The following is a 26,491-nucleotide window of genomic DNA, read 5'->3' on the forward strand; positions in this document are numbered from 1 at the left end:
ACGACTCTGCACATGGACATCACCAGACGGGCAGCATCGAAATCAGATTGATTATATTCTCTGCAGCCAAAGATGGAGAAGCTCTATACAGTCAGCAAAAACAAGACCTGGAGCTGACTGTGGCTCAGATCATCAGCTTCTTATAGCAAAATTCAAGCTTAAACTGAAGAAAGTAGGAAAAACCACTGGACCGGTAAGATACAATCTAAGTCAAATCCCTTATGAATACACAGTGGAAGTGAGGAACAGGTTTAAGGATTTAGATTTGGTGGACAGAGTGCCTGAAGAACTATGGATGGAGGCTCGTAACATTATACAGGAGGCAGCAACTAAAACCATCCCAATGAAAAGGAAATGCAAGAAAGCAAAGTGGTTGTCCAACGAGGCCTTACAAATAGCGAGGGAGAGAAGGCAAGCAAAATGCGAGGGAGATAGTGAAAGATACAGGAAATTGAATGCAGATTTCCAAAAAATAGCAAGGAGAGACAAGAAGGCCTTCTTAAACAAGCAATGCAAAGAAATAGAGGAAAACAATAGAATGGGAAAAACCAGAGATCTGTTCAAGAAAATTGGAGATATGAAAGGAACATTTCGTACAAAGATTTCCATAATAAAAGACAAAAGTGGAAAGGACCTAACAGAAGCAGAAGACATCAAGAAGAGGTGGCAAGAATACACAGAGGAACTATACCAGAAAGAAATGGATGTCTCGTATACCCCCGGTAGTGTGGTTGTTGACCTTGAGCCAGACATCCTGGAGAGTGAAGTCAAATGGGCCTTAGAAAGCATTGCTAATAACAAGGCCAGTGGAAGTGATGATATTCCAGCTGAACTATTTAAAATTTTAAAAGATGATGCTCTTAAGGTGCTACACTCAATATGCAAGCAAATTTGGAAAACTCAGCAGTGGCCAGAGGATTGGAGAAGATCAGTCTACATCCCAATCCCAAAGAAGGGCAGTGCCAAAGAATGCTCCAACTACCACACAATTGCACTCATTTCACACACTAGCAAGGTTATCCTAAAAATTCTACAAGGCAGACTTAAGCAGTATGTGGACCGAGAACTCCCAGAAGTGCAAGCTGGATTTAGAAGAGGCAGAGGAACCAGAGACCAAATTGCAAACATGCGCTGGATTATGGAGAAAGCTAGAGAGTTCCAGAAAGACATCTACTTCTGCTTCATTGACTATGCAAAAGCCTTTGACTGTGTCGACCACAGCAAACTATGGCAAGTTCTAAAAGAAATGGGAGTGCCTGATCACCTCATCTGTCTCCTGAAAAATCTCTATGTGGGACAAGAAGCTACAGTTAGAACTGGATATGGAACAACTGATTGGTTCAAAATTGGGAAAGGAGTACGGCAAGGTTGTATATTGTCTCCCTGCTTATTTAACTTATATGCAGAATTCATCATGTGAAAGGCTGGGCTGGATGAATCCCAAGCCGGAATTAAGATTGCCGGAAGAAATATCAACAACCTCAGATATGAAGATGACACAACCTTGATGGCAGAAAGTGAGGAGGAATTAAAGAACCTTTTAATGAGGGTGAAAGAGGAGAGCGCAAAATATGGTCTGAAGCTCAACATCAAAAAAACGAAGATCATGGCCACTGGGCCCATCACCTCCTGGCAAATAGAAGGGGAAGAAATGGAGGCAGTGAGAGATTTTACTTTCTTGGGCTCCATGATCACTGCAGATGGTGACAGCAGTCACGAAATTAAAAGACGCCTGCTCCTTGGGAGAAAGGTGATGGCAAACCTAGACAGCATCTTAAAAAGCAGAGACATCACCTTACCAACAAAGGTCCGCATAGTTAAAGCCATGGTTTTCCCAGTAGTGATGTATGGAAGTGAGAGCTGGACCATAAAGAAGGCTGATCACCGAAGAATTGATGCTTTTGAATTATGGTGCTGGAGGAGACTCTTGAGAGTCCCATGGACTGCAAGAAGATCAAACGTATCCATTCTTAAGGAAATCAGCCCTGAGTGCTCACAGACCGTGAAACTGAGGCTCCAATACTTTGGCCACCTCATGGGAAGAGAAGACTCCCTGGAAAAGACCTTGATGCTGGGAAAGATGGAGGGCACAAGAAGGGGACGAGAGAGGATGAGATGGTTGGACAGTGTTCTTGAAGCTACCAGCATGAGTCCGATCAAACTGCAGGAGGCAGTGGAAGACAGGGGTGCCTGGCGTGCTCTGGTCCATGGGGTCACGAAGAGTCGGACACGACTAAACGACTAAACAACAACAACAACAATGAATATGTAATGCCTAACGCTATCTGGAAAAAGGTATATAAGCTCAGAGCACAAATGATCAGGGTCCAGTCCTTGGGAGAGAACTCCACTGGACCTATTGCTGTCAGCAATAAATTTTACTTTCTTTTCTCCAGTTGCTGTGTCTGTAGTCTTTGAGCACACCTTAAACATGTATCCAGGTAACCTTCGCAACACTATGACCTACATCAAATAGGGGTACCCCCTGAGGGGTCCCTGCTGGAGTTCTGTGGCCCTAGCTCCCATCTGGGTGTCAAACAGAAGGAACTCCTCACAGATCCCTTTAATGGGATACCCTTAACCAAGGAGGGCAAGCAGAGGCTACAACCTCCCCTCCAGCCAAGACTAAGGCTTACCCAATGCCTAACCTCACAAAGTAGTGATGACTTCTAAGAGGTGGGCAAAAACTAAGTGGCTGGTGCCAATTTGTCAAGTGGAAAAACTCCTGCCCAGCCTTGAACATGGCAGCCAACAATGGCCATAGCAAGGTCTAGCATGAAAGCAGCAGCATTTGGAAAAAGGGGTGGCTTGTGGTCAGGCTAGTTAGTCACTTCCCTGACTCTCAAGATGTATTAAAAATGCGCTGTCAAGTTTATGCTTTTTGAGAATTTTATTGTTTTATTTGGGAGGTTTTTAACTCTTGATGTTTTATGTTTTCAGATATGCTGTAAGCCACCCAGAGTGGCTGGAGAAATAATAATAATTTATAGTTTCATTATTAATTTGTGGGGGGTTTTGTAAACTACTTGGAAACTGTTCTGTTATTAAATGATACATAAATATATGAAATAAATAGATAATTTATTGGATTAACCAAGTCCAATGTATGCTTATGGTAATATGCTAATGCTGCATGCCTGACAGGAAAGTAAAGGCAGAAAATGTAAGCATGTGAAGTGGGAATTCAGAAAATTGCAATATAAGACAGTCAAGTGTAAAACAAGAATGGAGGGAGTGGGAGAAAGAGAAACATCAGCAGAAGGTTAGAAACAGTTTGGGCTGAATTTTTACAAACAAAACACATCAAGATGTGCTTTATTATTTTGTTGCTCTTGGCAGCAAAGGATTTTTTGTGTGTTTTTTTAAATCTAGAATTCTAAGGAAGCTTTTGTACTACCAATGCCAAGAGGATGGAGAAGTTCAGGAAACATGCACCTGCGTTTTCTGTGTTGCTTCGGTTACAAGGTCACCTACACTTCACATACCTTATATTTTCCCTTGTAAAATATGTAAACTGTTCAGTCTCAAACAACATATTCTGAAGCATGAGGTGAATCAGACTCAATTTTATTTAAAACTGGAATGCTAATGGATCTGCAGCTGTTAACATCAGGCATTCTATCTTTGAAATCTCATTTGCCTTCCCTCCATTTTCCTACCAATAAATTATGCCCCACCCAAACAGACCTTCTTGTCACTATATGAACTCCTCAAACCTTGCCTACAAAAACACCAAGATGTCCCAGACATAATAAAATATTTGCTTTCTATGGAAGCTCTTCTGAATAATTTTTAACCTGAGAAGGGATGTGCCATAAAAGTAACTGCTAAAAGGTGTGAATCTGACAAGCATCTGATCTGAAAATAATTTTTCCTTCATAGGTCTTGCTGACGTTTCTCAGGTCAAGTAATTAAAAAGTTAGCCAACTCCCCCCCCCCCATAATACTATAACATGCCTTGAATGATTAATGTATAGTACCAACTTCAATGTCTTAAAATGCACCTCACCATGATCTCTCCACAGAATAGAAGAGAGCATTTTACATTTTGCTAAGTTATTTCCATTATATTTACACTAGCTCCCAGAAATTTAATTATTTAAGCTTTTTTTCTTTGCATGGTTTTAAAGAAATTTCAACATTTAGTGCTAATATGCTAATTTAGAACATAACATTGAACTCACCGGCTGAAAACTGTGTCACTGACATTTCTGTTTTAATGTTAATATATTTTCAGTGGAAAAAAGGGGGCATGGTTAAGCATACTGTGAAAAACTGAATTAGTAACTATTTGCAACAAACCTTTCAGGGTTAATTTGAAAGAAACGTAGCCTAGCTGGCCTAAAAATAATTGATAGTAACTTCGAGAACGCAAGGAGAAAGACCCTCAAAAAATTAAAACACTTTTATTTTAATTATATAGTTGATTTACAAAGCTATGTTCAATAAATAAAAACACACTGTTATGTTTAAAAGACTGGAGATTTTTCCAAATGGTCAAACAACAAAGATTTGGCTTTATATTTATACAAAAAGAAAAAGAAAACCCCAATCACAAGTATTAAAACAGGCATAACCACTTTGGTTTCTTAAACATCGGGGAAAATAAAGGACTAGTTTAGGAAAACTTTCTCTTCTGAATGATGGCCATATGAAATTTAAAGCACAGGACCCTCTTGTACATGTTATGACATTTTCAAACGGGCATAATCAGAATCAAAGTCTTTCTGTAAGACGAAGGAATATTTATTTACAGGAAAGAATTTGGCTTTACCCATTTGTGGGATACATAAGTTGTCTTTAGTGCTTTTTCAAACAAAATCATATAGTCTTGCAAGGCAAACAGCAGGACTAGACTTCAAATTCAAATATAGCATGGAATGAATTTGCAGAATTCTCATTTTCTGCATGCTCCAGAAATGAGATGCATCAGCAATGAATCAACTTACTACGATGCTACGGAACACGTGGACCGATAACCAACTAATGGGATATATTGAATTTTGTTTTGCATTCAGGATGGCGGACCTCAAACACATGCACAATAATTTTTAAAAAGAGAGATCCAAGATCCCAAACCTTAAGAATTAAAGCCAATGTACAAGCTTACCACCTAATCCTGCCATCTTTACATGAATATTTATGATCTTCAAATACCTACCTCAGTTAGGGGCAGACATGAGAATGTAGCCCTTTTACCCAGTGTGGTAGTTATCAGAGGATCAAACAATAGTACCCAGAAATCTAAGAATAAATTTTGGAAACCAGTGCAGGAATATGAGCACTGAACAACGCTACCAGAGTAATAATAAAAAAAGAAGCAAAGGCAAATATTCAAAATCAGAGGCAATCTATGATATTCCTGCTCCCAGGGAGCACAGCCATTTAAAAAATGAGAACCAAACTGCATCAGATCTCTCTAATAAGCCCCTTTATTCAGGCAAATGTTTTGTTCATTAACTGCTGTACTGAATGTGGCAATGAGTGGGGTGTGTGGGGAACTTGCCTTTAGCATCATCAGGCCTTCAGCTACTCAAGAAGTCTATGCTCTCAGCCTTCATTGTGGTGGTGGTTGTTCAGGTAGTAACAATCAGCTAACTAGATTAAAATAAAACATTTTAGCTATGTAGATGTGAAACGCAGTTTTATTTGAGGGGAGAGGGCTATCAGGAGACTGAGCAAAAGTCCCACTGAACATTTTAATAAAGAGCATTTCACAAAATTGACCTGAACTTCCAAAAGGGAAACTCCACAATTTAGGGGCTCAGAACGCTATGTTTCAATACAATTAATCTTGCAGTCCATTTAAAGTGGATAGATTCTTATTGGGAAGGTGCAGAAGAGCACACAATGCTTTTTTAATGCAATTTCTTGAATGGAGTCTACACAGAATATTTTAGTGGGATGGAAACAGGAACAGAGTTCCTTAAATACTCTTGAATGAAGCGGGGATTATTGGTTTGTTTCTGTCCTTTTTTATTATGTATTTTGTGTGTTTTTATATTGTAATTATATATTGTGAACTGCCCTGAGATCTATGGATATAGGCAGTATACAAAATTTAATAAAAATAAATAATAAACCCTGTATATGTAAATAACTGAAAGATGAGATCACATAAATCATAGTTTCAAAAAAAATTGCAGCTTAATTTGGAATGCTGGCAATCTATAGACCAAAAAAGAACAACTCCTGTTTCTGCGCATAAGTTTCTGGCAACTGCAGGAGATGGAAAAGAAATAGGATTTAATTAGCATAAGTGTTATGGGATGATTCTCAGCCTCATGAACATTAAAGGACTACTACATTCAGCAGTGTAGAAATTGGGATTTGTGCCACGAAAGCTGAACTCGGTCCTTAATTTTAAAGAGCATTTTAATTAAAGAATAGGAAAAAAGAGAAAGTTACTTTGACTACAATACTGATCACCAAAGCACACAAAGAATTACAGTATATACAGCAGGAATACTAACAGGAAGTGTGTGGATGGGACTTTTGTGATCATCTGAGAGAGTTGGAAACCAGGCTCTTATTTAGAAAAGACTAATGACGATCGTTTTTCAAAAATATTATAATACAAACAATATCTGTTCATCTTGTAATGTATCCACTCACATTCACACCACATAGGGTATGAACAGTGCTTAATAAATAGTTTTCTCATTTGAATATTGTTTCTGTATTTGTCATAGAAAACGTCAAAAAGGTAAGATTGGAATTAGGCAGTTTTTGCACATTGTGCCAAACTGGCTTAGAGCGAACATGAGATCACAGCCACTTTACCCTCCTCTGGTCATTCTGCTGCTGGACCACACTGAGCTAAGCCATGTTTTGACTCACCATGCCATCTAACCCAGGCTCTTGGTTTAACTCTTATCAAAACTAATGATGAGCTGCAAGTAAAGTGTGTTCTTGGTTTGCAGTTTGCCCTGCAGAACTAGCCTTCAAGCCTGAGATGGGACAACATGCTAAGCCACACCATGGTGTGCAATGCAGCAGCAAAACAACTAGGGAAGAGCAAGGCAGCTATCGTCTCCTCCCTGGGAGCCTGCATACCCAGGTCATTGCACTTGGCCACTGTTTTTTGTAATGTGAACCAGGTCAGTGTGTAAAAGCAAGATGGAAAAAATAGAATCGTTTATCATGCAGTACAAAGATTTGTGTAAGTGGTCCCATTGATTTATCTTCTGTGACCCTGCAATAACTTTCAGTCATACCAATGCTAGCTTAAGCTTAACCTCTTCTAAATATAGGGCCGGTACTGGCCATGTTGCAGGCTACCAGGAAAAAAACCATTTGTTTCGTAATATAAATCAGCCTTCACCGACCCAGGACCCCTCCAGATGTTTTGGAATGTGACTCCTGTCAGCGACATCCAGCATGGTTGTGTGGCTGGTGCTGATGGGGAGTTGTAGTTCAACACACTTGAGGGACAACTAGGTAGGGAGAGGTCGAGCAAATACATTAGCACTGAACAGTTATATGTACAAAAAAGTTTTTTAAAAAGTAAAAAAAGAAAGAGTGAGAACTGCGGACTCATGAGCAACTCTTCTGCTTCCCTTCCTTCAACACTGCTCCCCAGTTTTGAGGCTAGGAGTGCTACTTCATGTAAGAAGTAGCTGCTGTATAGCATCACAGAAATTGGCCCAGGACAGAAAGGCGCTAATGTGCCAAACACTGTTATGTTGGAAAGTAGTCCTTTCATGAAGTCTGGTCTTTATGAAAAGTGGCAGTTCAACAGTGCAGCACTAAAGAGACACAAAACGGTGGGTAAAAAAAAAAAAAGAGAGAGAGAGAGAGTCCTTTGTATTCTTTCCCTCATCTAATCAAAAAGGAGAGAAATAAAAATAAACTCACGTGCATACACTCATTTCTCTTTTAAACATTACCACAACTCCTGTGACTATAAAGTTACCTCATAAGTCATTACAGCACTTTTCCACACATGCAAAACAACTAATTTCCTGATTTTCTTTTTCTTTGAGTAGTGCATCATCAAGGCCACGGTGTATCAACAAAAGTCTTTCTCCACTTGTTTCCATGTCCATTGCCAGATTGCTTTACTTTGCTGGGAAGGGAAAAATAAATCACAAAATTATTATCTGAAATTTGGGACACTTTAAAAACAAACAGTTAAATCTGATAAATCAAGTAAGTGCCTTCGGAACTTAAGGTAGGTTGCTTGAGATAGGAATAATAGGCATTCACAATAAACATTATGAAAGATCAGCATCAATTGGTTTTTGCAGCTATTTTCAGTTCCACAAACCGATTCGAGGATGTGCAAATGTATTTGAAGTGTAAGACTGAATGCAGAAGGTCCCAAGTTCCACCCTTAAATTGTCATGTGATGCAAAGGATCTTTACAGCACACCCTGGAGAGCCAAACAAATCATGGCTTAGCATGATGTGTTTGGTCCATCTGGCTCTGACTGCCAGTGGCTCTTCAGGGTGTCCTGTAAAGATCTAGTGTTTTCTAGCTATTCCTTTGTAGCTTGGCAAACATCTTGGGTGGGGTGGCTAAACAAACCAGAGTTAATTATGGCTTGGTGTACTCACAAGCCTTCCTTAACACAAACCCAGTTTCACAAGCCAACAATAAATCATGGCTTGAGAATGTGGTTTGCTGATACCAAACAAACAATTGTTAAGGTGGTGGGTTTGGATGGTCAAACTACGGTTTAATAAACCGTAGTTTAATTAACCATGGCTTACTGTTATGTGCAAATGAGATGTCAGTACAAGGCAGGTTTGTATGTCCATGTGGAGAAACAGTGACATGGCTAGGTTACGTGAATGAATGATGTTCTGTTATAAAAAGGGTTTGATTTGTAGATAGTTCTGAATGAGACAAAAAGATTGGCAGTTTACTTCTAAGAGAGACCTGGAGCATAAAAGCTGTTCTTCAGTTAGCATAACAAGAAAGAGTTATGCTAACACAATTAATAAAAGGGGTGTCTATATGCCTTGCAAGACTTTCCATGATGTCAGTTGACACTGGAGACCAGCTTCTTAAGACAGGGTAGTGGAACCAAAAAGGTCAAACTGTGGCAGATCTTTAGTGGACATTCCATTTGGACTCGCTCATTCTTAGTTAAAAATCAACAAGACATTGGGATGACAGAGCATAATTTTTGTGCAGCTGAACTGTCTTCTGACTGAAGGGAATATAAAGACAGACAAAGTACTAACGAGAGAGTGTGAAGAGGACAGTCAAGTCCAGACTGAGTATTTCAGCCTAGCCTACATCAAAGGGTTGCTGTGAAGAAAAAAACGGGGAGGGGGGAACCCTTGAGCTCCTTGCAAAAAAGGTAGGATATAAATTGAATAATAATGTCCTCTTATTTTACACTTCAAGTATCCCCATCGACTCTTTAACACAGTACAAGTGGGGTTTAATGAATTTTACTTACATTCTCATTGAATCTAGCATTAAGAAGATGCACAAACAGTTGGAACAAACAGATTAAACACTCATGATTATCTCATTGATGAATTGCATGAATGACTAAGACCTAATTACTTGCAAGTTCAGTTGCAGTCCTAGATTAATTAATCTCGATTCCCATGAAATCAAGATTAATACAGAAGCCACTGAACTAAATAGCGAGCCAGAGATTAATGAAGTACGTAAAACATGAACAATTATTTCCTACCCCGCTCAATTCCCTGTGGATTAATGACAAAATTAGGAAAATCAGTATTTTTAGTAAGCATTAGTCTAACAGACTGATCACATCCACTACCAATACCATTTTGTCTGATCACATCCACCACTAATACTATTTTGCCTTTATTTATAAAGGAAGGAACGTAATTTAAAAAACAGGAATAAAGTGGCAATTCAAAATGTTGAAGTGTGGAAGGGTGTTCATGGTCAGGGTTCCTGACCACCAGCTAAGCAATGTTGCAGGAAACTCTTCCCCCTGACCCTGTGTGTGTGCCTGGCAACTTTGCCTGTAGGCCATTCGCAGCCAAGTGGAATCTGCAGCAATCCTTGCACAGTAGAAGGCTCTCATTCAGTTTTCCAGTCAGTCCTACCTTCTTTCAAGATGTTGCAATCCAATTCCTCCACTCAATATACCGTATTTTTTGCTCTATAAGACTCACTTTTTCCCTCCTAAAGGGTAAGGGGAAATGTGTGTGCGTCTTATGGAACGAATGCAGGCTGCACAGCTATCCCAGAAGCAAGAGGGATTGCTGCTTTCACTGCGCAGCGATCCCTCTTGCTGTTCTGGCTTCTGAGACTCAGAATATTTTTTTTTCTTGTTTTCCTCCTCCAAAAACTAGGTGCGTCTTGTGGTCTGGTGCGTCTTATAGAGTGAAAAATACGGTACTTTAGCCATTTAGCATGTTGTGTACTCATTGGACTGTTTCTGTCTCATTCCCCTCTTCTCCCTTTTCAGGTTCTCTCTCTCTCTCTCTCTCTCTCTCTCTCTCTCTCTCTCTCTCTCTCTCTCAAACCTTGGGACTGCTAATAACCTCCCTCTTGTGTGAGGGTGTCGTAATTTTGGCTCCACAAGCTCCACACTCAGATAATATGTTTGCCATTAGTATATGTTCTATTTGTGAACTGCATTCTTTGCTACAAGGCTGTGAGCCTCTCAAGGGAGGCAAACGGACATCTACAAGTTTTACCCTGGCTCAGTAACCAGCCTATATTTGTGCCCGCTGCTGACTCCTTCCTTAGTCATCCGCATTTGCCAAAGGGGCTGGGGAAGATGTAGGAGATTTGCTTCATATTGTTATTGGCTTTGGAGAAGAAAGAAGCTCCTTTCTATCACTGTTCTCCGTTGCATTGCATTCTGGGGCTCAGCAGTTGACTGAAATTTTGGGAGGGCAATCTGTGGACTGCAAAGCCCCCTGCCTGATTTAATAAGGGACCAGGGCCATTTGATGCAGCAAATGGATTTATGGAGCCACAGCTGCAAAACTAAAATCTGTAAAGATGCTGGAAATAAGGAAGTTTGCCAATGGCTTTAAAGTGACTATAAACCGCCACTGTTTGGAGACACCCGCACACACCTTATTTCATAGCTAGAAAAACTGGACCTCAGGGACTATTTCTGATGAAACATTCAAGGATTGTGTCTTACTAGAAAAACTAATAACTAGAAATACTAATGCTTTGAAGTGTGCCTCCTGTTTCATGAAAAAGGGAAAAAATCAAAACAAAGGAAAAATCCCATAGCTCTACTGAAAAGCAAAGCTAATAAATACAGGCAAAACTTACCATCATTCTAACATCACTCCTTTCGCATCTTTGCAAAACCAAGCAAAACATTAGTAGTTAGAGAAGCAAGGAGTAAACAGCAGTTTAGTAGGAACAGTGTTAAAATATATTGTAATTTAAGACATGCAAGAGTTCCATGTAATGGAAAAGAAATTAGAGGGTCTGATGCACAACCAGCCTTTCTCTTGATTCTACATCAGCATTCAGTGGGATTTCCCCCCATACCAGTTGGATCAAATGAGGAAATCAGAGACCAAAAGGCAAAAAACAAAAAAAACCCCCAAGTTTTGCTAAGCACTATCCTAGAAACTTGTGAACCCCATGCAAAAGATAACTCATATCTACTTTTCAGAAGGAACAAATCTTTCATTAAGAAATTAATTCCTTTTGGCAAATGAATTTATAAGATCAAAGTGGTATTTATCCTAAAAAAAAAAAAAAAAAAGCCACCTGAACTTTGAAAAGGTCCAGATAAACCAAGAATTACAGAGCCATAAACTATTTTCTAATACCCATAAGAGATCTATGAAAAACCAATAATTTAAGGTCAGAAATATTTTTTCATTATCTTGTATACATCTTTTATACAGCCCCACAAACTAATTTTTGGACTGGAACAAAAACCAAGTCCCTGAATATAGATCAAAATTTCAATTACTACCTACCATTAAGTGGTTCTTCGACAGCTTTCTGTAAAATATTTAAAATATATATGTGTGTATATATATATATATATATATAAATATAAATGTCTTCATGTCTAGCTTGGATCTCCCAAATTAAATGACTCTAATTGACATATACAATAAATAATGATTCTACAAAACAAATACAAGAAACAGCAAAACATTAATTAGGTTAATGGCAGGCTGTTAGCTCTAGGGCCAGTAATGACAACATGTAGTCAAGAGCAGAGAGAAAATGTGTCCCACAGGTTGGCTCACAGCCTCATCCCCCCTCCCCCAAACTGCAAGATTGCTAGTCCCTTAGCTCCCAGAGGAGCTGATTTGGACAAGAGAGAAAGAACACATGGAGTGTAGATCCCAGTGCAATGAGGAGTGTACACTTAACCCTCCATTTGGAGCCTACTGGAGCAAAGAGGATGTTTTATGAGACCCCAGCCTTAAAAGTAGGCTTTTCTTTCCAAGGCTTCTGAACATTAAGCATTCCTTCTCCCAGTATTTATACAACGGTGTGATATCTACTCATCCTTCCATTCTCAACTTCTTCTGATCATCTGTACCTATGAACTTACACATATGAAGATATGCTCTCATTACAACAGAGCAGACATGTGATAAGACCCAATCAGGAAAAGCTGTTGGCAAGTCAAGAATTTATTACTACAATATCAGATTGTGACTGCTAAGATGCAGAAATATTTCTGAAATAATAATTCTTCTGAGACTACTATAGTCACTGGTTGGAAGGCCTCAAAATCAGTGATGAGGGTCTTGATAACATAGTGTGGCCTATTTAATAACAAAAGGGGAAAGGATTTGAAGGATCTTATCAGTCAAATTCAACAATTAGGGGCAGGAGAATATGCCTATGTTTAAGACAAAAGTAGGCAAGATAGAAGTCCCAAGAAAGCAAATTGGCCTAATCAATTGCACCCAAAACATTTCAAGGCATTTTTTTTCAAGAAGGCTACCAGCCAAACAGATTACTTTCATCTATGGATGTAAAATAATCTAATAACATGGTTCAGGATTGAAGAACAGGGATAGGGCTCAGACAAAGCCAAAGGACACTGCATATGAATTAAGGAAATGTTATGTAGCCCTCAGATTCTCCCTCTTGAAAGAAAATAAGTTCCTATTTAGAAAACATTAAACGGTCCTGTTTAACAAAAACAGATATTGAAAATTGTCAAAGGCCAGTTAAAGTTATTGAGCTCTATACAGCTGTTGTTGAATTAAAATATTACTAAAACAAGAACAGATGATTTTGCTACTAAATATCATAATATTTTCTTGAAATGCATTGTCATATCTTCTTCTGGGGGCATTAAATGCAGATATGCAAGAACAAACCTTTCCGAAAACATAGGCTTCTTTATCCTTAAGAAAGGATAAAGATGCTTCTGGAATCAAATCTTACCAACCCATCACCCTTTTAAAACAAGAGTTTAAAATCTGGGCAACACAATCATTGGGAAGTATACTGCAGAAGATCAGTTAAGTTTTATTTAAGGAAAACATAAATTAGAAATGAATATAAGGAATCTTTTGAATATAATTCATGTGATTACTAAATCTAAAAACCATAGAGGGTTATATTTTTTTATGTGGAAAAAGCTTTTGACTATTTAGAATAGGGCTATTTGTACCTGATTCTGGAAAATGCTGATCTGGAAGGGAAATTTTCCACAGGAATATTGAAGATATATACTAACTCATATACTTCTGTCTCAGTTAGTGGTGTACGTTCAGTTTACCCTATTTTTAAATTCATTTCCCCCTAACTATTGATCCTTGAGCCAAAGCGCCAGGGTCTAAGCAGGCAGTAAGTAGCATTAAGATGGGACAGTAGGATTTTAAAATTAATTCATAAGCAGATGCTGTGGCATTATTTATATATTATTCAAATAACTCTTTTGAGAAGCTACTGTACCCAATTAAGGAATTTAATGTGATTTCTGTTACAAAATTAATTTTACAAACTGGATGGGTTGTTTTAACTTAGATAAGACAACAAACAAAAAATTAACAAAATATCTGATTTAATGGAGAGACTTCCCTATTAAGTATTTATGCAAAGTCTGGAAAAGCTAACTAAAGTTAATCATGAAAAACTCATGCATGATGTTTAAACGTATTTTGCAAGAGGAAAAGGTCTGCCCCAGAAATTACAGTAGTCTCAAAGACAGTTTTTATTTTTTGAATATACCACTGCCAGTATCTTCTGAAATAACCATTAACTGGTAAAAAAATACTAATAAATTTTGCCTGGTATGAAGAAGAAAAAAAGAACCCCAGGGTTTCAGGAAAACTGCGTCAGACTTGGAAAATACATTTGAAGTGTACTAAATTTGGCAAGGAGTTGATAAAAGACCAATCAAAGTAGCCAAAGTGTATTATCTGCAATGGATACAAGGAAAAATTAAGGCCAGGATTGTCACTACTCGCTGCATACATGTTTCTCTCTCAGCTGGCTATATTAAAGGTTGCATTTCCCAACACTTTTTAATTGTTTATGGGGTTTGTTATTACTGTTTTTTATTTAGAGTTATGCACCTCAAATGATTTTAACCAAAGGGTTATGTATACAGGCATCCCACCAGTTATGTGGGGCCCCCGTGCACATAACTGAAATCGCAAAAAGTGAGGAGCACCCAACTTTTATAGGGAGGGCATGTGGGGTGGGGAGGGAGAGACTCGGGTGCACTGCCGGAACTGCTGCCTGGAAGTTGCTTGGGGCCACTGCCCAGTGTGCCTTCTCTTGCTTGGGGCTGCTGCTCCCAGCCTTCCCTCCAATCCCTCCCATCGCAGCAAGCGAGCAGCTGAGAGTGACTTCCAGGCAGTAGTACCAAGTGAGGGAAGATGACCCGGGCAGTAACACCTGAGCAACTTGCAGGCAGCAGCTCCGAGAGAGGGAAGGTGCGCCATTTCAATAATTTTATTTCTTTATTTCACAGCAACCCGTGTAAAAGCCGTCGCACATGAGTAGGACACGCATGGGGTGGGGAGAGAATGTCTGTACATTTTTTTAAAAAAAAGAAATCAATAAACAAACCATGGTTAACATGATTGTGTTGCAGCCAGTCTGAAAACTCCCATTGTAAAAGAACTGTGGTTAGGGCCTAATGGGACATGGAAAGAGGGTGTGTGGAAGCTTAAGGTACATTCTTGATCTCCTAGCCACTGGCATAAATGTTAGGTCTGCACTAGGGCATAGGGCAGGTGTCTTATTTGCAACCTGACATATCCATAACAGTGTGAAGTGCAACCCAGGCAGCTTACATGATAGATCAAAGGCCGTCCTGCACAGACGGATTTTACAATTTGCAGGGGAAAGGACTGGATCTCCTCCTTTTAACAGTAGCTGTATGGCTATCAATTTCTCCTACTGCCAGAGGGGGAGAAAATGAAACTTCAAGCAAGGGCTCAAGTCTGACAGATGAAGAAATATTAGAAGCACCTGCCGTTTCACTTTACCTTTCAAGTGTGCTTTCAGGATATATATATATATATATATATAGATAGATAGATAGATAGATAGATAGATATATCCCGGTTCCATTGGTATAGACCAGAGTAAAAAAAAATAATGCAGGCCTAGATGTCAAACATAGCAAAAAAGGGGGTAAATCCATTTATATATTGTACCACTTCAAGCAGCTAACAAAACTGAATGCTTTTCCATGTTCCTCCTCCCCACCTGCTACCCCCAACCATCAGCCAAAAGAACTCACATGTCAGGGAAAAGATTAGTTTAGAATGATTCTCATTAATTTTTATTTGTGCAAGGCTCTTGTTGTTGTTGTTGTTGACAGAAGAGCATTCAATCATATTAGCCCCATCTGCAGTCTAAAGTGGCACAGTGAATAAACAGCTTTACCAACCCATCCGCCGCTCATGAGAAACAGTCTAATAGCAAACTTCAAGCGCAGCATCTTTTTGCCTTCCAGTCATATTTGAGTGACAGTGCGTCTATATAAGGAAGCAGGGATGAAGGGTAAGAGAGCCACACTGGCTCCTGTCAATCCCTCTTTGGGCTGATCTTTACACATTAGAAAGTAGCCAACACTAGTGTCGCAGCTGATAAGGAGCTTGCAGGAGCGGTGAAGCACCTCCCCCCCCCCCAAAAAAAAAAGAATAGGGAGGAGGGCTTATTAGCATTGTGCATATGCACAAATCCTCAGCCAAATCAGAACAATTTGGAAAGATCAGAAACTTAGCTGAGCTCAAGTGAGCCCCTCCGAATAACCTTGAGCAGTTTAATGGGCCTCCAGTAAATTTCTCCCCCCAAGCTGATAAGAAAATAAAAAAATCAGAGTAAGGAAGGGGGGGGGCTGGGGAGAATATATTTGTGACTGACAAGGTTGGGTTTTAATTGGGGGGAATGATCCTTTACTAGTGGACTCTAACTGCAGTGTTTTGGGGTAAGAATGCTGAAGAAATAAATATCCTTGTTCTTGTTAGTTCTTCTAGTGCTGCTGGCCTCTGGCACGTGCACACACAGCTTTGTACTTCGATTCTGAGACTTTCTGGGGTCAACTGAGCAGAGCAATAAGCTTGAAGCAGGGCTCTCCCCCCCCCCCCACTCCTCTTCTCCCCCTAGCCCAAGCACCCATCCTTCTGAAATTCTGCATGTTACGCTGTAGAGGTGTTCCTAGGAAAGTATGCCATTTTCATACAAAAATAACTTCCCCCAAAACCACAAGGAGGAAAGCAAATCCCTTTAAAAGGCACCTAGCACAACCCCCCTCCCGCATTTATGTTTCTGAAATTTGGCAGGTTTTCACCTTTAGGGAAGCACATATCTCTTGAAGAGACACAGTATCCCCTAACAAATTTACCACAACAAAGTAGAGGAGATTGGATTCATTCTTTTTTAACCACTCCAAAACTGTAAAAGCTGTCCTTGCAGGAAAATGAACCCAGCAAAGCTTTGGTTTCACCAAATGGAAAATGGGACCTGAGGTGAACTGAGCAGCCTCTGAAGGAATCAAGAGTCAAATTGAACTACTCTCTGAAGTGCTGAACTGGGGCCTGAGATTAATCTTTAGGCTTTAATCTACTACCATTTCACCGTTCAAAGCTGTAGTATACAAGTTACCTGAAATGCATTGCCTTGATTTTATTTTTCAAATGTTTCAAAATTTTCTAGCTTTTTTTTTTATTTTAAAAAAGGTTACTTCTCCCATTCTTAACGATTCCAATGTATGAGTGGTAAAGCTGCAATTCAAGTCTCCACTCTGTAGTCTTTGTATAATGAAGGAGATGGGAAAAGATGTTGAATGAATAAAGAGTTGAATGAATAATGAGGCAAGCCAGGGTTGCATGTCTACATAACCTATTAAAATGGCAAGAATTCTCATTGCCGTGATTCTACTTGCTACCAATCTGATCAAACCAATTGTGAAAGATTCAGAATCACATTATGTATCACCTGAGTCATCCAGCAACCCCGTATGCATTAATTTTAAGCTTACCTTTGGAGGCTGATGATCTTTGAATCTGGTACCTATGGTTACAAGTAAAAATATAGCACAATTTCTTACTGGATACTCAAAGCACACAAATCTAATCACCACTATGCAGGGACATAAGACGACCAAGAAAGAATGTCAGCCAAAGCCTTGGACTCATGCTCTGTCCCCTTCCTGCCTTCTTCCTACATGGCTACTAACATTTACTTTCAGTTGTTGCGCATGAAGCACAGCTTGTTTAAGCCAGCACCTCCTACTGGTACGTGATGTTTGCTGAGAGATGCTGTGAAACAGAAAGTAAAGGCTAGCAAACTCCTTCCAATCACACAGGAGGAGAGGCAAGAGGGAAACATGTGACAATTCATGGTTTTAGCATTACCTGCAATGAGGCCATTGTCTAATATGTTCTCTTTTCCTTTCTACTTCTTAACTTGTGTCTCCGTCTCATCCTCCTTGCTTTTCCCATGCTTATCTTTTAAACATTGCAGGAGTGTGACAGAAGCAAAGCTTTTCTTCTGGTTGCTCGTGCAAAGTCACTTTCTTGGCCCAGACCTGCATTCTTGCAAGCTTTCCAGGAGTGCATGTTCAAAGCACGAATTGTGTGGATTCAATATTTATATCTTTGGTTAAAACCACATGTCCCTCCTTCCCTTTTCACGTTTGCTATTGGAATGCAGTATACAGAATGAAAATGGTACACATGCAGGACTTTCCACCTCTACGACCCAAAGCCAAGAAGCAGAGTTCGTAGCCATGCATGCATGGATTCCACAGCAGTAGCCTTCAGCTTTTTCAGATGCAGAACACACACCTGCCTGGAAGACCCACTTTGGCTTTTATCTTACAATGTGTGACTATATTTGTCTCTCCTTCTATCCTCCTCTCCCTTCCTTCCTTCCTTCCTTCCTGTCCCTGGCTGTTTCTTCACCACTAACGATCTTTCACCACTTCTTACGGACTTATTTATTCCAACTGCCATTTCTTAATTTATTTGGCTGCTGCTGTGGGCTTAAAAAAACAACAAAAACAAACCTGCTACCGCCCACTTTACCTGTTTTAAAGCAGTGATGGTTAGAAGTTAGAGCACAATGTACTAGTAGACTCATGGGCAATTGACATTAGATTGGCAAGGGTTTCCGGTGCTCGATTTTTATTTTTACAGTAGCAACAACTTCCCGCAACTAAATTAGGCTGCTGAAATGAAGAAAGCTAACAAGGAACCAGGAGTGCACTTGTGTTGAAGGACTGAGACCTCATCAGTTCTGTCACTGAGAACAATTTCTTAGACATAAAATGAACCATGGTCCTTTAACACTAACTAGAGGTGGACATATAGGCTGGAGTTCCAGTACAAAACACAAAGTGGTTCCAAAAAGCAGAAGTCTGCTCAGCTCTTGTATCTATCACTATCAGCAGATAATTGCTTTTTTAAAATTTTATGTTGTTAGCCACCTTTGGAAGTCTTCAGGTGGAAAGGCAGGACATAAGTTTACTAAAAATTTAAAAAAAGATGCACTCTCACACACAAACATAGACAAAACAATGGAATCATGGTCATAGTGCATGACCCAGCCGAGAAGATCACAATTACACAGTACTAGTCCTCTCCCTTCACACCTGTATCAGAAGCAACTGTGGGACATGGATACATAGAACAAAAAGCTACGTACACAAAACACTTTTGGAATAGATTGTGTGAATGCAGTTCCAATCTCTTCATGTTTACCTCCTCAATAAGTTTGTGAAAGAAGTGCAGAAGCATTCCTTCCTTCTGAAGCACCCACAAAGCTTAGAAAAACTTTAAAGGGCTTAACCTTTTCCTCTGAACAGCAGCCTCCAAGGCATAGTTTCAAAGAGTGATGCTGCTGTGCATGGGGGGGGGGGGGCAGCTAAGAATCAGAAAGCCCCGTTATATCCATGGGCCAAGTTACATGCTTCTCTGGATAGTTTTAACCATGTGATATCTATTATTTCAGCTCAAAGACTTCAAGGCCTATGTGCAAGATACGCACAGATGTATTATTACTGTCTAGCTTGCAAACTTTCATTTCATTTATTTTTTGAATACCTATTAAGCAGCATTTGTGCCAGAGCAACCCTCACATTCTTCATCCACATAACTCACACATAGAAAATCCAAACCAAATATTTTCAGGTATACATAGACAACAACTGCCTACCCAACCCAACCCCATTTTCTCTCCAATCAGCAAACTCACCTTCCCTTCATTTACAATGCAGGCATACTGCTTCTTCAGTCTTGAGTCCCCAAAATGATATTGGAAGTACAGCTGTCATCATCCCCGGCTGAATGAATGGTCAGGTATGAAGGGGGTTGTAGGCTAACAACATCTGGGGCCCAATGTTGAACTACAGTTCTACTACAAGTAAGCCTGGGACCTGATTATGTGCCCCCAAGTTTGATTGCTGATTGCTTTCCTTTTATCAATAGATCCCCCAGACCAAAAATATTGATCTGTGTTAGAATGCATCACAAGATGCCTTATAGAACTCAGTTGCTGGATATGTGCCCCTACTGATCAACATCAGCACCTTCTATTTCCCGTAAAAAGTTTTTTCTGAAAGAAAGGAGAATGATAGGCTCCACACCACTCAATGGAAGGCAGCTCATTGTACTCATGGCACAGGACTTAAAAACAGCCCAATATAACCCTTGCAAACAGAGACAAATCAGTGAGATCCACTGTCAACTGCCATCCCTCCTTCAAAACAATGCTACACAGTGCCCCAAGTATTTATCTGATAGGCTAGGTGCAATATCCAGCAAAGTAGTTCCATTAGCCCAAGGATTTCTGTTTTCACATTGGTACTTCACCTCCCTCTCCTCTCCCCATGTGCCATCCCCAAATCTACTCGTGTGGTAAAGGAACTTTTTTTGCATGATATCACCCCATGTATGGAGAACCTTTCTCAGTCTGAGGGCCACTTTCCCTGGCTGCACGCCAGTGGTGGGCGAGACCCAAGGCAAAAAGTAGGTGGAGCCAGAGGTAGAACAAAGAATGCAACTCTTCCCTTTGTACAGGAGGCTACATTTCAGCTACACTGGTTTCTATCTACACCCCCCCCCCCACATACACATCCTCCATCCAGGCAAGCAAGCAAGGGGCATTATCATAGCTCAAGGACACATCTCAGCCAGTCAAGAGCCCTCAATGAGGGTACAGAACAGGATCTGTGAGCAGTGTGACCTGGGGAGAGTCCTGAGGGCTGGAAAGAAGCACTGGAAAGGCTGCATTTGGCCCCTGGATGTGAGGGTTCCCCTTGCTCGTACACAAGGCAACCTGCATTTGTGATCTTCTGGTCAATCCTCTCCGAAACGGCACTAAACAAGAACTTTGTTTGAATATTCATTTGATTTTAAGATAAAGCATTTCACGTATACTCTAAGTAAATAGTACTTACCAATAACAACCATATAAATGAAAGCAATTGCTGCTACAATATCCATAATTCCTAAGCCTGCAATCACAAGAGAAGTTTGTTTTGGTGGGCATTCTGTTGAGAGAGAGAAAATGGAGTATTTAGGTTAGCATTTTTGTTTCTATTTTCTGAGTTGGTCTGGCAGTGTAACTACAACACTTAGGAAAAGATCTACAGCCATAACATCTTGCACCAATGTGCACATTAACTGCTACAGAAAGTGTCAGGTTTTGCTGTATCTTTTACATGCATCAACCACCATAAGGAATATGCAGAAAAATATTAAGGAACTGTGGGTCAAAAACCAACAGCAAACAAATACACTTGGCTGTATTTTAATTTTTTGCAAGCATTGGTCTCCAAGACTCATAATTTCAATGCTTTTATGCTAAAACCTGGATCACAAACATCTTCTTTGATAATATGCAGTTTAGTGAAATTAAAATATTATTCACTAACAATGAAGTTATTGACAGGAGACTGAAGAACAGATGTTACTTCCATCTAGGACAGGGGGGAAAAACCCCCAATACAAACACAATTATTTTTAAACTCAAAATGGTGAGTGTGGAGGAAATATTTAGATGCTGGATGCCAAAGAACAACTCACACACTTGACGAACTTGTTGAATAGGCTTGTGTTAAAATGAGTCACCGTGAGCCTAAAAAAAAAATTTCTGCAAAATTCTATGCAATGACTTTGATACACAGTTACACAAAGCTTAGTAATCTTGCTGAAATTTAAGAATGCATACAATCAATTTCCTCTTCATTAATCAGAGACCCCAAATTTTGTGGGCTGGTGTGGTATGGGGTGGTGTGGTGTGGTGGTGGACCTCTCACTAATGCCAAAGGAAAAGACTAGAAACCGCATAGCAAAATCAAACTCCTTTCAGATATTTTGTGATCTCAAATGAGTATCTGCAATCCACAGGAGTCACTGCAACCCTGAACTAGCCTTTATCTAATAAGAAAGATAAGAGGCGAGCATACAGAGCCATTAGAACAGAGCTACTACCGCTTTATTTGCCAAACATTGAATATTGCTTTAGAGCAGTGGAAAGGGCTGAAGACTGGATGCCTGCAGTTAAAGATAATTTATTCAAACAAGGTTTTAGGACAAAAAAAAAAAAAAAGCAGCTCTATTGCTTTATTTTTTAAAAGGCTGCAATAAATGTAATTTCACAGAGGCAGCTTTTTCTAAACTCAAATCTAAGCACAATCTCCACGCCCCCACCAAAATAGCACCGCGAATTTAGATGTCTAGTATGCTATTATTATTTCTGGCTGGCCACCCTTAGAAAGACAACCTTTAAATATTTGAAACTCAGTCATTTCACACATTCTGTCATCTTGCTGATGTTTAATGCTGTTAAGAGTAAAGAAATGCATCTAAATGTGAAAAGATTTATGTTCACAATTTTCTCTGCTGCAGTAAGTGAAAACTGCATGTGTGTGTGTGTGTGTGTGTGTGCACGCGCGGGCAGGCGCACAAACACATTACACACACTAAGAATGTGGGCACAAATTAAAATAATTACAAAAAAGGTCAGCAGTAGCTCTGAGTGAATCTTTAGGATATGCAGTATTACAAAGTTAACAATTTAATGCAAACCCTTTAGCTCCTACTTACAAAATGCAGCAGTACATGGCATGGTAAAGGTAAAGGTACCCCTGCCCATACGGGCCAGTCATGACCGACTCTAGGGTTGTGCGCTCATCTCACTCAAGAGGCCGGGAGCCGGCGCCGTCCGAGGACACTTCTGGGTCACGTGGCCAGCGTGACGAAGCTGCACTGGTGAGCCAGCACCTGTGCCGCACACAGAAACGCCGTTTACCTTCCCGCTATAAAGCGGTACCTATTTATCTACTTGCACTTAGGGGTGCTTTCGAACTGCTAGGTGGGCAGGAGCTGGGACCGAACGACGGGAGCTCACCCCGCTGCGGGGATTCGAACCGCCGACCTTACGATCAGCAAGTCCTAGGCACTGAGGTTTTACCCACAGCGCCACCCGCGTCCCAGTACATGGCATAGCTATTCTAATTAGAAGGTAACACCACCTTCAGGCAATTGTTCAAGAGATAAAATAGTAGCTCCAAGTCCTCATAGATCCCTGTTCTATAAAACCCTGTTACGATTACGATTACGATATCTTTATTGTCATTGTCCCTTGCGGAACAATGAAATTGAAATCCTGTGTGGATTTCACAAACCCTTTGTGCATTTCATAATGCAGACAAGCTGCTTTGTAGGATATTTGTTAAGTGTGCTAGCAAGCTGATTCCCCTTGATAGTCTAAAGGGTAAGTAATTTCTAGGGAACAAAAAATGTAAAGAATTTCAATAAAATAAAATACATTGCTCACCTGGCAAACTTGTAGCCAAACCTGCCACAGCAATTAAATATCCAAGCGCTTTCAGAATTATCAGAATAATTGCAAAGAGCGGTGGCTTCTCGAAAACTGGGGAAATAATCATACGTTATTGAGAAAAGAATGGCAAAACCAAAAAGATACATAAGTGAAAAATGGAACTAAGTAAACACCTTCTGAAATGTAACTGAAACCAGTGTGAACGTGTGCTACATGGAATGTTAAGTAAAAACAACCAAAAAACCTCCCACAGCTAGGCTGTCTCGTTTAATTTATCTTATTACATCACAGTACATACAACGCTGTATATTGAAACAGAAATGATATACCAAAGACAAGTAGCTGCATTCCTCGATCCAGCTAACTTTCCGCACTTAGGTGCACACATGTTTATATCAGAGCTAATCAGAGTATTGGATTCATCCACTTATCTTTACCAAGTTAAACAATCTTTGCAGCTTAGCTTCTTGTCTCTGTCAGGGAACATTGGCAGATGAGGCCAACTTATCTATTGGCTTCAAGTATCACCACACTTCTGTGAATGGCAAAGGAGGAAACAAAAGTTCGCTCTCTCCAGCATCTGCAGTGAAATGCCACAACGCAGACACAAGCTACACCTTAATACAGTCGTACCTTGGTTGAGAAACGCCTTGTGGCTTGAACATTTTGGCTCCCGCAGCCAATCGGAAGCCGCGCCTTTGTTTCCGAACGAAGTCAAACGGCCTTCTGGAACGGATTCGGTTTGAATTCCGAGGCATGACTGTAATGCTAAAATTTCTCCCAGAGGTTCTCCAGTACAGGGCTGGAGCTAGCATTGTTAAAAAGATCTACAACCCTACAAATCTTAGGGGTTCTTCCCTTTCTACTTCCTCTTCCCTCACCACAATGGATTATGAAAACAAGTTCACGAGTTAGTAACAGATTCTCACCTGATTGAAACACAAAGAAGAGAGGCGGCACCAAAAGGATAGTAGGGAGTACAACTAAGCCAAGGCCAAATTGAGATGCTAATGTAAAGCCCTCTGCAAGAAGCCAAATGAAATAAAAAAGGAAAAGAACAGTTACTATTCAGGGAAAGCAAGCCAAGTGTTACTTTGATCTAGACTCTATGTTACCTCTTGCTCTTAAATCCTGCAACCCATAAAGTTATTGATTTAGAGGAAAAGAACACCCCAACACATTTGTGCCCCAAATAAATATATATTATTTTACCCATTGTATTCTTGGAATACACCATTTATTACCAAGAACTAACTTAGTTGGTCTTAAAGGTGCTACTGGAAGGATTTTTTTATTTTGACCATTTATTACTAGTTCTTAAGAAAGGAACAGTACTGGACAGCCTCAAGGACAATAAAAATTAAGTGATACAATCACAAGAGTCCTACCCCTTTAAAGTAACAGTGTTTACCATATCCTAAAAGAGGCAGCAAATTATGAAGGTGACCTACTTAAATGCCCTCTGCAAGAGGAAACTAGAACTGTTTCCATAACAGGATGTAATAAACAGCGCTCCAGAACCACCCAAGCTAGTCACATAACAAAAGCATTCATATCAAGACTACTAAATCAGAAAAAAGGTGCTCTTTTACTTGAAAAGCTAACATTCAGATTAAGATTCTAACTGTTACCAACTTTGTCAATGGAGACTGCAGGCCTTTCTTGGAACATGTGATGCCCCCCTCAGCCTCTTAGCTTAATTCATATTCTTGTTGATCTTTTACACATAATGCTTGCACAGCGAAAGAAATACAGCAGGTGTGGGGAACCTTTTTGTTCTCCAGGTGTTGCTAAATTATAACTCTCATCATTCAAAGCAAGTTATGTCCAATGCCCGGGGACGATGAGAGCTGTAGTTCAGCAACATTTGGATGGCCAACTATCCCCCACATCTGAAATCAAAGCAAAAACAAACTAAGGCCACAGTACTCAGTCATCTTACCACTCCTAGCTATTTCTGACATGACTAATTTATACTGAACAAGAAAAGGATTAACAATAGGAAGAAGGTGAGTGCATGCAAACAATAAAAAGCCTGTCCTTGAAATCTCCCATGGAAATTAAAAGGGGTTGCAGAAAAGCATCACTTAGAGAATTAGGCTCACGGTTCACAATCTGGTATAGTCACAGATTGTTCAAGTTTGAGAGTGGCACACAATTCTGCCCCTCCCCCAGATTTTGTTCTCTCCAATTCACAGCTCTTTGGGCATGCTAAAATTAGTCTGTTAGCAATTTTCAATGCATTTATGTTTTACTTTTTTAAAGAGCATGCTATTGAACTGTCATGTGTTAAATAAAACAAAATGAAGCTCTGGGCTTGTTTGAAAGTAGCATTTAAACTACAATAAGTATGCTTTATTAACTTTTTTTTAGCTAACCGAATACTTTGATTTAAATATTTGACTACTAGAAAAAATATTTATACAGTGAATACAATTAGTAAGTCCCCCCCTTTAATTTAGTAAATAAAAGTCAAACAAACAAGTTAAATCAGATCCAAGTAGAGCACCAGAAAATGAACCAGTGTTGCTGGCCCTGTGCATACAAATCTAGGTGCTATTAGATTAAACTGTCCCTCTCACTTCTACTTGGTATGAATTGGTATGAGCTGTGAATTGGAGAGAACTATTTCCTAGCATTAACAAAATCTGGAGGAGGGGCAGGATTGTGTGCCGTTCTTCAGCTCGAACACTGAGGTCCAGCGCCGAGGGCCTTCTGGCGGTTCCCTGGCTGTGAGGTTACAGGGAACCAGGCAGAGGGCCTTCTCAGTAGTAGCGCCCGCCCTGTGGAACACCCTCCCAGGAGATGTCAAGGAAATAAGCAATTATCTTACTTTTAAAAGACATTTGAAGGCAGCCCTCTTTAGAGAAGTTTTTTAATGTTTGATGCTGTATTGTGTTTTTAATATTCAGTTGGAAGCCACGCAGAGTGGCTGGGGAAACCCAGCAAGATAGGTGCGGTATAAATAAATTAATTATTATTATTATTATTATTATTATTATTATTATTATTATTAGATTAAGGGTGCATCTGAGGCCTACAAGCTTCCTTCCCTTTCCCTGTGCAGAAGGTAATAACTTCCCCTTTTCCTTTATTTGAACAGGTTTCTCATCTCCCGTACCTGGTATATAAAACCTTCTGCAAAGCTTGAAGGAGCTCTACTGATGCCCAAGTAGCTTCAGTGGTTATGTCCAGTTCTGGCTGGTTCACCAGCTCTGGCAACCTCTCCAATAGACTACTGCAACATGCCCCATGTGGTGCTGCCCTTAAAAGTGGTCCAGAAACTGC

The 26,491-nt window shown here is 39.9% G+C and overlaps 1 protein-coding gene and 1 long non-coding RNA gene across 8 annotated transcripts in view; one reads left to right on the forward strand and one right to left on the reverse strand.

The window, feature by feature from the left end:
• Nucleotides 1–4,390: 4,390 nt before the first annotated feature.
• Nucleotides 4,391–26,491, reverse strand: part of CD47 (CD47 molecule) — a 49,842-nt gene continuing 27,741 nt past the window's right edge. Inside the window, exons 5-11 of one of the 7 annotated variants that reach the window (XM_081002759.1) lie at nt 24,133–24,225; nt 23,198–23,293; nt 20,814–20,906; nt 17,394–17,425; nt 11,899–11,923; nt 11,234–11,261; nt 4,391–8,068 (exon numbers count right to left, since the gene is read on the reverse strand). In XM_081002759.1, the coding sequence (XP_080858885.1) occupies nt 11,236–11,261; nt 11,899–11,923; nt 17,394–17,425; nt 20,814–20,906; nt 23,198–23,293; nt 24,133–24,225 (365 nt within the window). In that variant the 3' untranslated portion in view covers nt 4,391–8,068; nt 11,234–11,235. Of the gene's footprint in view, nt 8,069–11,229; nt 11,262–11,894; nt 12,052–17,393; nt 17,426–20,813; nt 20,907–23,197; nt 23,294–24,132; nt 24,226–26,491 lie in introns of those variants that run through there. The other 6 variants (XM_081002758.1, XM_081002756.1, XM_081002761.1 and 3 more) reach the window with 6 other exon arrangements.
• On the forward strand, nt 12,058–16,036 carry LOC308475636. The gene is made up of 2 exons (XR_013985320.1): nt 12,058–13,047; nt 13,093–16,036. It is a non-coding gene; the product is annotated as an uncharacterized lncRNA (long non-coding RNA).

The sequence above is a fragment of the Podarcis pityusensis genome, assembly GCF_964106645.2.
Source record: "Podarcis pityusensis genome assembly, chromosome: 4".
NCBI lineage: Eukaryota > Metazoa > Chordata > Lepidosauria > Squamata > Lacertidae > Podarcis > Podarcis pityusensis.